This window comes from Sapajus apella, unplaced genomic scaffold, assembly GCF_009761245.1.
Source record: "Sapajus apella isolate SASKATOON/1434 unplaced genomic scaffold, GSC_monkey_1.0 scaffold53, whole genome shotgun sequence".
Classification (NCBI taxonomy): Eukaryota; Metazoa; Chordata; class Mammalia; order Primates; family Cebidae; genus Sapajus; species Sapajus apella.
This window is the reverse complement of record NW_022436993.1, coordinates 8,201,236-8,216,230: the sequence shown is the minus strand read 5'-3', so window position 1 is coordinate 8,216,230 and position 14,995 is coordinate 8,201,236. Positions and strand designations below refer to the sequence as shown.

The 14,995-nt window shown below is 35.4% G+C and overlaps 1 protein-coding gene across 1 annotated transcript in view; it reads left to right on the top strand.

Moving 5' to 3' along the window:
• The window catches only part of PLXDC2 (plexin domain containing 2), a 425,653-nt gene that overhangs the window by 209,648 nt on the left and 201,010 nt on the right, over positions 1 to 14,995 (top strand). The window contains exon 3 of the mRNA XM_032243929.1: positions 9,430 to 9,576. Coding sequence (XP_032099820.1) covers positions 9,430 to 9,576 — 147 coding nt within the window. The remainder of the gene's footprint in view (positions 1 to 9,429; positions 9,577 to 14,995) is intronic.

Below are 14,995 nucleotides of genomic sequence, written 5' to 3'. Positions count from 1 at the left end.
AGTTCAACTCCTTCCTATACAGACTAAAGCCCAGAACTTACAGTGGCTATTTAAAGTCAGAACCTGTACTTCAACTCAAATCTCCTCTGAGCTACATTATTTTAATGCTAATTTTATGCATTTTAGTAGAAATCTCACACATGTTTTTAAAAAAAATTTTGAATCATATTTTTTGTTGGGTTTGTGAAGCCCTCAGAAATCCCTTGTAGATTGGCCGTGTACCTCTTTAGAGGACAATGACTAGGAATCACTTGGTTGTATTTATAAAAGACAAACTAAGATGCTAATAATTCTGCCTCAGATGGTTTTTCTATCATCTTCTATCTCATCACTCCATGACTGGGAATAGTCAATGGGGCTCATTCTCGAAAAGATTAAAGGTTCGTATCAGGGAGTAGATAAATAAAGATATAGCATACTCAAGTGAAAAATACATTCTATTTCATAATAAATGAACCAACATAAACACATACTAATATACCTCAAAATGCCTGTAGGTCTAGGCAAGCACTTAACTGAATGAACTGTGTTAATTTTGTTATACATTTGAAAGATCACAAAGGTATTGTGCTTTTATGGCCATCTGGCTCATCCAACTCTGCATAGCAGAGAGGACAATCTCATCTGCAAGAGAGATTGTTACTGGGAAAACGGAAACTGTTTTATAGTGGAAATACATCTGGAATCCTGTCTTTTATGTGTTGTGCAGTATTCTGACTTTACGGTAAATTCATACGCATACACACAACCCACTCTACTAATATTACATTTTTAGGAGGGTCACTTAACTAAACTCTTCCGAAGGAGTGATAAAATAAATCATACCCACAAACGTCGTAGATAAGATCTAGCTAGAGGGACAGACCATGCTGCAAATCGATCAAGTAGGTAAAAATTCTTGGGGAAATGATGAAGATATGGGTAAACAACTGAAACGACACAGAAAAGATGTGCATAATGAGAGCTGGTGCAAAAATCTGATATCACCAACAAGAGACAGATGGATAGATTTTAATTCTTCTGACACTATACCAGTAAATTGAATTATATACCATGTAATTGATTATTCTTAGTATCTGAAGAAGGTATTAATGTAGTATTTGCTGATAGACACTGAAGTCTATTCAGAGCTAATGTGTAATTGTTCTTATGCTGAAATTGTCAGGGTTTGATTTAAGGATGCTGAATACTTTATATTCTGTTCTTAATGCTTTTCAAATATGTTTAAATAACATTCATTTAATTTAGTTATTTAGCAACCCAGTGAAAAAAAGCTAAATACTATCAATCATTCACTTTTTGTTAATAAATAATTAATGTGATTTAATTATCTGCCCACCCCTTACTCCCTGTAAGTCACCTTCTAAGGTACCGGAAAAAGGTGGACATTCAGGACTGGGATCTTTACCTCACTGCTTTCAATGAAGTCAGTTTCCAACCCAGCTAGGAGTTATTACCCATTCCACTGGTCAGCTTTTTAAGTCCACAACTCCTGCCTTTTTCTGTATGATTTTACGTCTGGCAAAAGAGGGAATCTATGTGCAGGAAAGGTCACACTGAAATGAACTGAATGGATAATTGACCTCACTAAAGTTACAGCTTGTTAGAGACCAAGCCAGTGAGAACTAGAAATCAGTTGGCCTGTCTGCAAGTTTAACGTCTTTGGCCACAGGATATCTCCCTCCTGCCGCTGGTTCCTGATCTACCCACAGCTCTGTCAGAATGTAGCTGTGTGTCCAGTTTACTGTTTATATAAGTGAATGAAAAAAGGAGATGATTTGGTGTTGTTTCTTTAAAACAATAAAAAATCACTTTATAAAGATTCCAACTCTAATCTCTCATTCAAAAGTTAGTGGAAATGAATATTTTACTGTTTACTGCATTTCTCTTAATGCTGATTTAGTTTATGGCAATTAGTGAAAAACACTGCATTCTACAGCAGTTAAGTTGTCAAAGCTGGTATTCAAAAAAAAAGGTAATGGAAATTTATATATCAGCTGTTTCACAGAGAAACTTTAAGTTATTGACCTTGAATATCTATACTGAATATCAGATCTATAATATGTTAAAGCATTCTTTTTTGAGAACTCTTCAAATTACTTATGATAGAAATTCTATAGAACTATTTACTGTATATAGCATGTGGCCTTGGTCTCTTGATATATGTTGGCAGTTTGATTCAAAAAATCAACAATTAATGCCCCTGAGCATCTTCACATATTTTCTTTTTCTTTTCTTTCTTTTTCATTTTTATTTTTTTGAGATGGAGTCTTGCTCTGTCCCCTAGGCTGGAGTGCAGTGGCATGGCATCGGCTCACTGCAACCTCTGCCTCCCAGGTTCAAGTGATTCTCCTGCCTCAGCCTCCCAAATAGCTGGGACTACAGGCACGTGCCACTACTCCCAGCTATTTTTTTGTATTTTTAGTAGAGACGGGATTTCACTGTGTTAGCCAGGATGGTCTCAATCTGCTGACCTTGAGATCCTCCCTCCTTGGCCTCCCAATGTGCTGGGATTATAGGTGTGAGCCCCTCCTCCCAGCCCATATTTTCTAAAGCTTTATATAGACAAAAAGAAAAAAGTGGTTTGCATATAATGTGTTTATTATAAAAAATTCAAATAATGCAGATGAGAGAGAAGAAAATCCTTCTAAATTCCATCATCTAGAATTAACCAATCTATGGTAAACATCTTCTACCCATATCTTTAGACAAATTATCAGAGAGGATAGAGAAATAGATAGATGAGTAGAAATGTACACATTCATATTTGAATAGATGTAATTTTGCAAAATTGAGATTATAGCATAAGTACTGAGAAGTAAAAATAAAATTCTAATCTTCTAACCAGCTGAGTGGACTCTTCATGGCCAAGAGGACCTCAGAGAAACCTTAAAACAGCTGAGTTCTCAGCCATGGTGGGATGGGAGGTCAGTCATGCCCCAGTATGCCCCTTCCTTATTAATCTTGAACCAGAATTCTTTCTAAGGAGTAAGCAGAAATCAGCTCTGGAAAGCAAGAAACGGATGACCAATTCCTTTATTACCACTGGACAATCATCTGAGGCAGCAGCTGGATTCACCCTCCCACTTTACAATTTCCACATTACCATTCGCCAGTTTCACAATGCATCCTCTCCTAAAACCAGACTGCCACGTCTGGACAGGTTTCCACTAACTCAAGGAGGGTTCTCAGTGAGAGGTTTTGTGTCCTTGGCTTCACCTTTTGATGTCTGGGAACCCAAAACTCCACCCTCAGATCTGGCTAACAACATTTTTTGTACACGTGACCCTTAAAGAGACACGAAGCTCAATTGCACTTGACATGTTTCTCCTTTCATAAATACTCATGACTCCTCCTATAGTTTATTGAATATGTATACTCAGCTACCCTGATCAGCGTAAATCCCTGTCTTGTTTTGCTCTCTACTTTGCTGGAAAATACCCTTTCCATTCTGCAGAGTGGGCCAGTCTGTAGCTTGCAGGGGCTGCCTTGTGGAATGACTGGCAGCTCAAAGCTAGTTTGGGAGTGGACTACGTGAAATGCAATGTGAGATAAAATTCCTATCCCCTCCCTCAACTTTCCTAATCATATTAGAATTTGCAAAGGAGAAATAAAGCTTTCCTCCCAAATTTGTGAACCTCGTGATTCTTCAGTTGACTATGCTTGAGGAAAATTATGAATTTAATTTTTTTTCCAGCTGGCTTTCAGCGCCCTGTATACAACCTGAATGCCACAAGTTTCAGACCTCTACCACAAAAGGTTATCTAAAAAATTAAAATTTTGAGTTTACTACTTTTTAAACTTTCAGACTTTCCGATTTATCTGTCAATTGCCTGCTATGAAACATTAGTTATTTTTATATTTTCATGGTTGATAGTAATAACATTCTGATTTATAACCATGATAATGAAATTGTCCCTTTTCTCTTTATGTAGTTTTCATGGAGACAGTGCTCACCATCAGAATATTTGCTTTAGTTTCTCTATTCCCGTAGATAGCCACATGCTACATACAGCTAATATTTACAGAATTTTTGTTATAGGAACATTGATTCACCCGTTGGTTGAGTGTATAATTAGGCATTATATTTTTAAAAACTTCTTATTGGTGGTGTAGTCTCTGTATATTTGTATGTGTTAGAAACACATTTGTTGTCTATATATTTAAATTACAACTTGACTGAACAAAAAAATATCTTGAGTCACAACTTTATCCTCTAAGATTGTATAATCGTTATTGATGACAGATATTATGGAGAGGTACCAGGTACCAGCTTATTCAGTGGTTTTTCCTCCATATTGATAGCTCAATTTATCCTTCTAGATGCCTGTAAGACTTCTTCATTAATCTATAGAAACCTCATTAGGAAATATTGCAGTACTCAAATTTCTATTGCAGATTTTCTTGGGATATGATGTGCAAATTCAAGTCTTTATCTCAGAAAAAATTGAGATATAAAAATTTTAAAATATATATTTAATTTTTTTTTTACAACAACTATGTATGCATCTCATCTCCTTTTTTTTTTCCTGCAGTTTATGTGATGACTTTGTCTTGTCAGCTTGAGATGACATAACAAAATACAATAGGCTAGGTGGTTTAAAGAACAGAAATATTTTTTCTCACAGTCCTGGCAGCTAAAAGTCCCAAATCAAGGTGCCAGCTGCTTGGGTTCGTAGTAAGGGCTCCCTTTCTGGCTTATAGACAGCTTCCTTACTGTATCCTCACATGATAGAGAAAGTTATTAAAAAGAGAGGGAAGGAAAGAAAATGAATCTTACATCTCTTCTTACAAGGGCACTAATCCTATGGGATCAGAACCCCACTCTTATGACATTATTTGACCTTAATGACCTTCCTAAAGACTCTATCTCCAAATACAAGCACATTCGGCATTGGGGCTTCGACTTACAAATTTTGTCACGGGGACACAAACTTCAATCCATAACATTCGTCCTAGACATTTTTCTCATTATTCTTTTTCATTTCATGTTGTATGTACCTCGGGACTATTTCCTCGGTTCTGACTGGTAATTTAGTCATGTTTATTCTGGTCAGTAGTGGGTTCGTCTCTGTAATTCTTTACCTGACAACGGGCAGTTCACTGTGTCTCTCCTCTTGTTATTTCATCACATCCTTTGGTTTCATCATGTGCTTTTGGTTTCTTATATCAACATGAATCTCCTTAGATCACAGGGAACTCTTTTATTAACTCTTTATTTCTGAGGAGTGTAATACCCACAAGTAGTATTTTTAAATCATTCTTATAAGATTGCAGTCTATTCGTTAACACCTGGCAAGAATAATTCAAATTATAATCTTCCTTTATTAATTAAGGAATGATGTTCAAGAGGTGGCCAATTGAGTCAATGTTAAATAGTCTTAATAAGAATTTTGATTATATTTCAAGTATCCATATATATCAAATAACTACCACAGTGATAGTCATACAGTATGTTTTTGATCTTTTATTTTTTAAGTTCCAAATGAAATGAAGCTGGAGTTCAAATATTATTACTGCATGAGGCAATGTGAGACATTCATAAACATTATCCATCAATATCCGTGATAGAAAAGGAGGCAGCATTTGGGTTAGGAATTATGTAGATTGGTTGACTGCTGCAGAATGGCTAAGCTGCAGTTATGATAACTTTTCCTCTGTATTTTTGGTGTATGTCCTCTGTGTGTCTACAACTGAACATTTCCATGCATTTTTGAGGAACTTGGATTTATACGATTTATGACCACATACTGTGCCATCTACTTTCTCTAACAGTTGGTTCCCTAAATGAATTGGCAACTAGGCATATCACAGTAGTGTTGTGTTTTATTTTCTGTGGTGTTAGAAATAGTTTGCTTTTGAACAGAAAATGAAAATCTTTGTACTCAAAGTGGCTTTTGACGAATCTTAAGTGCCATTACTCCTAAAAAGGACAAGACATGTTTTGAATAATTTACTAGTGCTAAAATGTCACATTTTTGAGACATCTATTTTATGGTTTTTCTGAATATCTGAGCAAAACACCTCTCTGGAATTTAATAACTTGTGTCTCTGCATTCTTAAGTAAACAATAAATTGTCTTCCATTTTGAATAAAAGTTGCCATGACAACTTGGCAGGCGTGGGCTATAGAAGTCAAATACCAAGCTCTAGTATTTCAAAGATGTGATATTGTTTTTGGCAGCTCCGATTTAAGTAAAACTGAAGGTGTATTTTCACATGGCTATATCGGTGGTGGATATTTGTAATTAGACTAAATCATATATGTTTTTGCAGATAATTCATTATTTAAGTAAAATGATATTCTTATTCTTTATGACAACTTCAAGACTCTTTCTTAGCTAATCACAGAAATCCAGAGATTAAGGAAAATGCCAGGATTATTTTATAAATGCTGATTTCAAAAATGATACTGAATTCAATTCTGAAATTTTGACATTTTAAAGAAAATAGAATCTGTTTAGTAATTATAGGGAAATTTTGCAGGATCATAGAATCTGTTATGTAATTCACCTAAAGAGTACATCTTTAACTTCAGTGTTGCTGAAATCTTTGTAATAACACTGTCAATAGGGATAAAAATTGACATTTTGATGTAAGCACATTGAATATTTTCTTCAAAACCACCATTTTATACCATTCACTGAAAAATTAAATGAATTATTATTTCACATAATTTAATTTTTAATTTAAAAAATTCAGTGAATGGTATTAAAGGGTGGCTTTGAAGGAAATATTCAATGAATTGAACTCTAGGTGGCCTTGTTCAAAGATGCTTCAGTTTGGTTGCCCACCTTCCCTTCCTCCCCTCCTCCCTCCCTCCCTCCCTCCCTTCCTTCCTCCCTTCCTTCCTTCCATGGAGTCTCACTCTGTTACCCAGGCTCACTGCAACCTCTGCCTTCCGGGTTCAAGTGATTTTTCTGTCTCAGCCACCCGAGTAGCTGTGATTACAGGCATCCGCCACTACACCTGGCTAATTTTTTGTATTTTCAATAGAGACGGGTTTCACCGTTTTTGCCAGGCTGGTCTCAAACTTCTGACCTCAGGTAATCCACCCACCTCGGCCTCCCAAAGTGCTGGGATACAGGTGTAAGCCACCATGTCTGACCTGCAATTCCTTCTTTAAGCTATGTCTTTGCTTTATCTTCAGGCAGAGTTTTCTCATGGTAGCAAAGTGGAGGCAGTGGTTCGAGGTCTCACACCCATACATCTCAGCAATCAGAACAAGGGAAATGATCTCTTCTCTACCTAAATTCCTGAATGTCTGAGTAAGGAATTTGTTGCTTCTTAGGTTATCTGCTCATGCATGCCACCAACCGCTGTGGCCAGTGTAATGACATGAGCAAAATGGCTTGTGCCCAATGTCAAGGAAGGTTCCTACCTCCAAATCTTCCAGTGGTGAAGCCAAGACAGCACAGAGGAGTTGCATACGTAGGAGACACATGCAGTGTGTGTCAGACAACCCAAACTATCAGTGTCATTATGAGGTCCTGAAACAGAGGGAGGGTGGGAAACCCATTGAGGTTTCAAAGATCTTGGGGACTTCATGTTTTTCCTTCTTCTTTCTTTATATCTACTTTGTTCTTCTTCCACCAATAAAGACCTTTCTTGTTTTCACTAAGATGTACACACAATTTGTGTGCCATACCCAGAGTTTAATTGCAGATATAGCTAGGGTTTTGTTTTTGTTTTTGAGATGGAATCTCACTCTGTCTCCCAGGCTGGAGTGCAGTGGCAAGATCTTGGCTCACTGCAACCTCCACCCCCAGCATTCAAGCGATTCTCCTACCTCAGCCTCCCGAGAAGCTGGAATTGCAGGCACGTGCCATTACACCCAGCTAATTTTTGTATTTAGTAGAGACTGTGTTTCACCATGTTGGCCAGGCTGGTCTCAAACCCCTGACCTTAGTGATCCACCCACCTTGGCCTCCCAAAGTGCTGCGATTACAAACTTACTGTTGCCATTTAACCACTATTTTCAACATTTACATTTTGGGTCATAGTCTTTATTTTAGTTATGAGGCAAATTCTATTTAGAATTCTGCATGGAATATTCTTTTCCTTTTTGTAATCAGTTTCTCTATATAAATATATATGTATGTATATATATATATACATATATATATATATAGAGAGAGAGAGAGAGAGAGAAGAGATGATTTGTGAAAAAAATACATGGGATTTATGTTTTGACTGGATTTCAAGAAAAATTTTTTTTAATTTAATTATCACTTAGATAATAAATGATTTAGACAAAATTCATATCCCAAACCTTATTATTTAAATCATAGACCTATTTATTCAACATTTTTTTTTACATTTACCTGAATGTTTTAAAATATTTTCAGTCTCATAACTCCTCAAATTGATAAGCACAATTAAATTTCATGGTTAAAAAACATTGCAATCAGAATTAACCAAGAATCATAATTTTTCTGGGTATTTCTCATCAAAATTGCCTCTTAAAACATTTAAATCTCTTCAGGGAGTGGGAAACATGACTAATAAAGGCTTTGTGACAGGTACTATGGTAACACCAATAATGAGAATTCAAATAAAAGTAGAATTTAATAACCCAAATTAAAGAAAAAATATATATTCTCTCCATTTCCGGGACCATTAGCTAAAAGCAGACCCTGATATAACCTTATTTTTAAAGAAGAGAAGTCTCAATGCGTCATTACAAATAGTGATTATACCTTAGGGTTTTAGGAGTAAGTTCGAAAGAGACATTTTTTTTCAAAAAGGACATTTTGGTTCTGGTGAGAAATTAGATCTTTGTACACAGCATATATTTCCTTCTAAGTCTTGTATATTCAACGATTTCTTCCAAAGAAGACTTCTGATTTTACACACACACACACACACATAAAATACACAGACATAAAATACAAAACTTAGAAGGAAATATATATTGAAATTGTTAAATATTCAAAATATTTAATCACTATTCTCAACATTTACGTTTTGGATTGTAGCCTTTCTTTTAGTCATAAGGCAAAATCTGTTCAGAATACTGCTGAGAATATTCTTTTCCCTTTTGTGATCAATCACATATGTATATCTAGATTGATGATTTGGGAAAAAATACATGGGATTCATGATTTGACTGGATTTCAAGAATCATTTTATTTAATTAGCACTTAGATAATAAATGAATTAGACAAAATTCACATTCCAAACATTATTATTCAAATCCTAGACCTATTTCTTTAACATTTTTTCTTTTTTTCTTATAGTTTGTGTATGTGTGTGTCTGTGTATATGCACATTTATTTATTTAATCCGAATTCACTTCTCTTAGAGGTTAGTTAAATCACTTGGCTCTGTTAAAGACTATTAGCATTGTTAAATTCAATAGGATATTTTAAAAAAGAATTGTAGGGAAAGCATCTCTGTTCTTGATATACATTATTGTCTGTTATTGCAGGAGGATACAGACCACAATTACTATATATCTCGGATATATGGTCCATCTGATTCTGCCAGCCGGGATCTGTGGGTGAATATAGACCAAATGGAAAAAGATAAAGTGAAGATTCATGGAATATTGTCCAATACTCATCGGCAAGCGGCGGTAAGTGTTTTGACATTCAGGATTCTTTTTTTCCTACTGTGAAGAAATGGTTGCTTTAATTGGCATATAGCCATTTCTTATATAAGTTTGACAATTAAACATTAGAATAGTCTTATCTGTGGTCATCACTTTTCCAATGTATTCAGTTCTGCAATTGTAATTTAGATTTAATTGCATACAAGGTATTAAAGAAAATGAAATAGAATTGTTTTGATAAACTACCATTAATTGAACCATTTTCTTAGTATATCTGATGAATGTATATTGGATTCAAAGCTGAGCTTTATCTTGGATTATTTTTAGTTTTCTTATAATCCATGAGTATATGGAACATTTTTTAAAATTACTTGAATTTGGTATCTTCCCATTTACATGGGTTTATTGCTCTTGGCCTTGGATTTAACCAAAGATTTAACGGAAGTCATTTATGATTTAGATAACATATATAGACCAAATTATGGTCTTAAATAAAGAAGTTTAATATAAAGAAAAAGAATAAAATTTAGAAAGGATCAGACTGATATTTTAAGCCTGGGCTGATTATTTCCTGTGTTTCCTGAAATAAATAATTTAACTATTCTGAGGTGCTTTCTGCATGTGTAAACTGGAGATGAGAAGGAATATTAATACCAGCCTCCCTTGCCTTACATGGTCATGAATAGCCTATTCAAGTGCCAGCCTGAATGCTCAAATGGATTAGCTTTTTCAATCTTCACAACAGTCCCATGATTTAAATATTACAAAATTACACGTTGCAGATAAAAGAACTCAGGAGTCTTGGAAAATTCAGATAACCTACCCAAGGGTCTCCACCAGAAAATGGTAAACTGGGAAGTTAAGCTAGGTAGCCAAGCTGATGCTTAAATTGTGTGTGTAAAATTTATCACACTTGGTTCTCAGAATGTTCTTTGATCATCATTTTATGATAAATGCCAGATTTAACATTTTAAAGGGTATTTGGTTTTGCTGGCCTGGGTAACGGTGGTGATGCTGTCATCGATGAAGCCATGAGTTGTTCAGTTTAGTATGACCTGAAGTGAAAAGAATACAATTTTAACCTTTCAGGTGCTTTTGTCATTATTGATATAAAGATAGGACAAATACAGTAAATGGCTGGAGTTATTTAGAGAGACATTGATTTGATAAATGTTAAATATAAAAATTTGTGGCAGTGGCATTCCTTGCTTATATGTAGATGTTTCTGTTATCAGATCAAATTCTAAAAGCTAAATGGAAATTAAGTGTAGCATACCATGATGATTCATTTAATTTTCAGTGTAGAGCACATGCTTCCTGAGTCTGAGAAGCACACGAAGTAGCTACCTTTCCTTGCTAAATTCCATCATCCACCCCTTCCCACTTTTTTCTATATTCAGACAACCCCAGGTAGGCAAGATGACAGATTTAGAAATAATTCACTGTGGAGTTTCAAACAGATTTTCAAAAAAAGGGAAAATAATAAAGATTGGATTCGAACAATATCTATCTGGGATCTACTGCATTTGACAACCTTCCTATTATAGCACAGTGCTTAATAGTATAAAATATACTTTGTGGAATTTTGAATGTTTGTGTATGCACATGGGAATTCCATGATGTGGCTTAGTCCTAGTGTCAGTCACTATGGGTAATATATACAGGGAGAGGAAGAAGTTCCTCCAAATATTAGCTGATTTCTTCTCCTATACAAATATGGCTACCACCTCTTTCCTCTTTGCCCTCCCCAAGGTAAGACACTTTGTCTCATGCCTCTCCTTAAAGAAGTCTGTTCTCTTTGCAATGGGGTTTACTTGGTTGCCTTGTGATGATTCTCTGGTTGTCATGAAAAACGAAAAATAATAATGTAAATGGTCCAATTTTCTTATTATTAGTGTGGCAGTGACATTGTTGCTTTTAACACTTGAGGTAGCCTCAAACATAAATGGAAGGACTTGAACTTCTGGTTGTAACTTAGCTGGCGCCCTTTATGTTAATTGTTAAATATATACAATTGTTAGAGTCTTTTATTTTAACTACTCTGCCATTGTCATAACTTCGGTTCTTGGTTATCCATGAGTATGTAAGCCATTAACAAACATTTCTTAAGAGAAATTGGTGGAAAAAGTTATCAGCGAAATTCAACACTCTTCATGTTAAAAGCGCTCAAGAAACTAGGCATGGGAGAAACATACCTCAAAGTAGTAAGAGCCATCTATGACAGATCCACAGCTAACATTATACTGAATGGGCAAAAGCTGAAGCATTTCCTTGAAAACTGGCACAACACAAGGATGTCCTCTCTCATCATTCCTATTCAACATAGCATTGGAAGTCCTAGCCAGAACAATCAAGCATGACAAAGAAATAGAGCATCCAAATAGGAAGAGAGGAAGTCAAACTATTCCTGTTTCCAGATGACATGATTCTGTATTTAGAGACTCCATAGTCTAGGCCCAAAAGCTCCTTTCGCTGATAAGCAACTTCAGCAAGTTTCAGGATACAAAATCAATGTTCACAAATCCCAAGCATTCCTATACACCAACAACAGCCATGCCAAGAGTCAAATCAGAAAGGCAATCTCATTTACGATCGCTACAAAAACAGTAAAATACCTGGGAATACAGCTAACCAGGGAAGTGAAAAATCTCTACAATGAGAATTACAAAACACTGCTCAAAGAAATCAGAGAAGACACAAACAAATGGAAAAAAACATGCTCATGAATAGGAAGAATCAATATCATTAAAAAGGCCATACTGCCCAAAGCAATTTACAGATTCAGTGCTCTTCCTATCATACTACCAATGACATTCTCCACAGAACTAGAAAAATTTATTTAAAATTTTTATGGAACCAAAAAAGAGCCCAAATAGCCAAGGCAATTCTAAGCAGAAAGAACAAAGCTGGAAGTTCCGTGTTGCCCAACTTCAAATTATACTGCAGGGCTGCAGTAACCAAAACAGCATGTTACTGGTACAAAAACAGGCACATAGAAAAATGGAACAGAATAGAGAACCCAGAAATAAGGCCACACACTTATGACCATCTAACCTTCAACAAACCTGACAAAAACAAGCAATGGAGAAAGACTTCCTATTCAATAAATGGTGCTGGGATAACTGGCTAGCCATATACAGCAGATTGAAGCTAGATCCTTCCTTACACCATATACAAAAAATCAACTCAAGATGGATTAAAGGCTTAGATGTAAAATTCAAAACTATAAAAACTCTGGAAGACAACCTAGGCAATACCATCCTGAACATAGTAACAAGCAAAGATTTTAAGATTTTATGACAAAGACACCAAATGCAATCGCAACAAAAGCAAAAATTAACAAATCAAATCTAATTAAACTAAAGAGCTTCTGCACAGCAAAAGAAACTACCAACAGAGTAAAGGGACAACCTAAAGAATGAGAGAAAATATTTGCAAGCTATGCATCTGACAAATGTCTAATACCTAGGATCTATAGGGAACTTAAAAAATTTACAAGAAAAAAAACCCGTTAAAAAGTGGACAAATACATGAATAGACACTTTTCAAAAGAAGACATACATTCAGCCAACAAGCATATGAAAAAATGCTCAATATCACTCATCATTAGAGAAATGCAAAACAAAACCACAGTGAGATACCATTTCACACCAATTAGAATAGTTGTTATTTAAAAGTAAAAAAATAACAGATGCTGGTGAAGTTGCAGATTAAAGGGAACAATTATACACTGTTGGTGGAGGTGTAAATTAGTTCAACCATTGTGAAAAGAAGAATGGCAATTCCTTAAAGACCTAAAGACAGAAATGCCATCCAACCCAGCAATCCTACTATGGGGTATATACCCAGAGGAATACAAATCATTCTACCATAAAGACACACACGTGAATGTTTGTTGCAGCACTATTCATAAAAGCAAAGACATGGAATCAACCTAAATGCCCATCAATGACAGATTGCATAAAGAAATGTGGTACGTATACACCAGGGAATACTATGCAGCCATAAAAAAGAATAAGATCATGTCTTTTGTGGGAACATGAATGGAACTGTAGGTCATTATCCTTAGGAAACTAACCCAGAAACAGGAACCAAGTGCTGCATGTTCTCACTTTTAAGTGGAGCTAAATGATGAGAAGTTATGAACACAAAGTAGGGAAAAACAGATATTGGAGTCTACTTTAGGGGGAAGATGGAAGGAGGGAGAGGAGCAGAAAAGGTAACTATTGGGTAATAGGCTTAATACTTGGGTGATGAAAAAAATCCATACAACAGATTCCCATAACATGAGTTCACCTGTGTAAAACTTTCACACATATTGCTGACCCCAGAACAAAGGTTTAAAAGATTATATATGTGCTATTATGGTTATACTGTAGCTCAAGACCCAATATACACTTAGGGTTGGATTTGTTGTTAATGACAATGGAGGTTAAACACTGTTTTAAATAGGGTTTTCCCTTAATTTTGAGTATTTTTTGCCTATGTCTTGTCGGATTTGATTCCATCATTATGGCTTTTACTTTATGATGTGTTTCATGCAAGGCTGATTCAGTACAGAGCTTTGCTATCCGTGGTCTTGTGCTCTCCTTTGCTTTCATTTATCAGTATAAAAAACAAATCTCTTATTTCGTAGGTCTAGGATGGGCCAGAAAATTTGCGTTTCTGACAAATTCCAAGGTCATTTTGATGACACTAATCCAGGGACCATTCTTGGACTCTGTAGCAGGGGTTGGCAACCCATTTCTCTAAAGGGCCAGATGATATTTTAGTTGTTGCAGGCCTTATGGTCTCTGTCACAACTACCCAACTCTATTGTTATAGCTCAGTAGCCACAGACAGTATGTAAATGAACAGTCATGGTTGCGTTCCAATAAAACTTTATTTATGGAAATAAAGAAAATATTGGTCCTGCATCTACTTTGTTATCACTCTCAACAGAAAACGCACACACACAACACACTTACACACAAAAACGCACACACATTTCCCTTTATAACAATAAGATTGGTAGTATTAACTAGTTTCCATTTGAAAAAAAATGTTATATGAACTCTCTTATTTAAATAAGCTTTACAGCCTAGATCTTGTAAATTTACTTGCTAGAATATTTTTTAAATTCCCTATATTCTTTTTTCATAAATGAGATTATTAAATATTAGTTTGAGCTTTCCAAATTGTATAGAGTAATCCATGTGTTAATATTTCCTCAGTTGGTCTTTCTGCCTTTCCAATCCTACTGGGTTCTCTTTGTTTCAATTCCATTGTGCCTTTCTCAGAATAGAATCAAGTTGTTACACAAGATAACATAATTTTAATATTAAGATAATATTATGACCAGGGGGCTCAATAATGCCCGCATGCACATCTACACAGATACACACACACATACTTCATGTTATTGAGGTGGTTAAGCACAAGGCAAAATGGAAAATAGCAAACA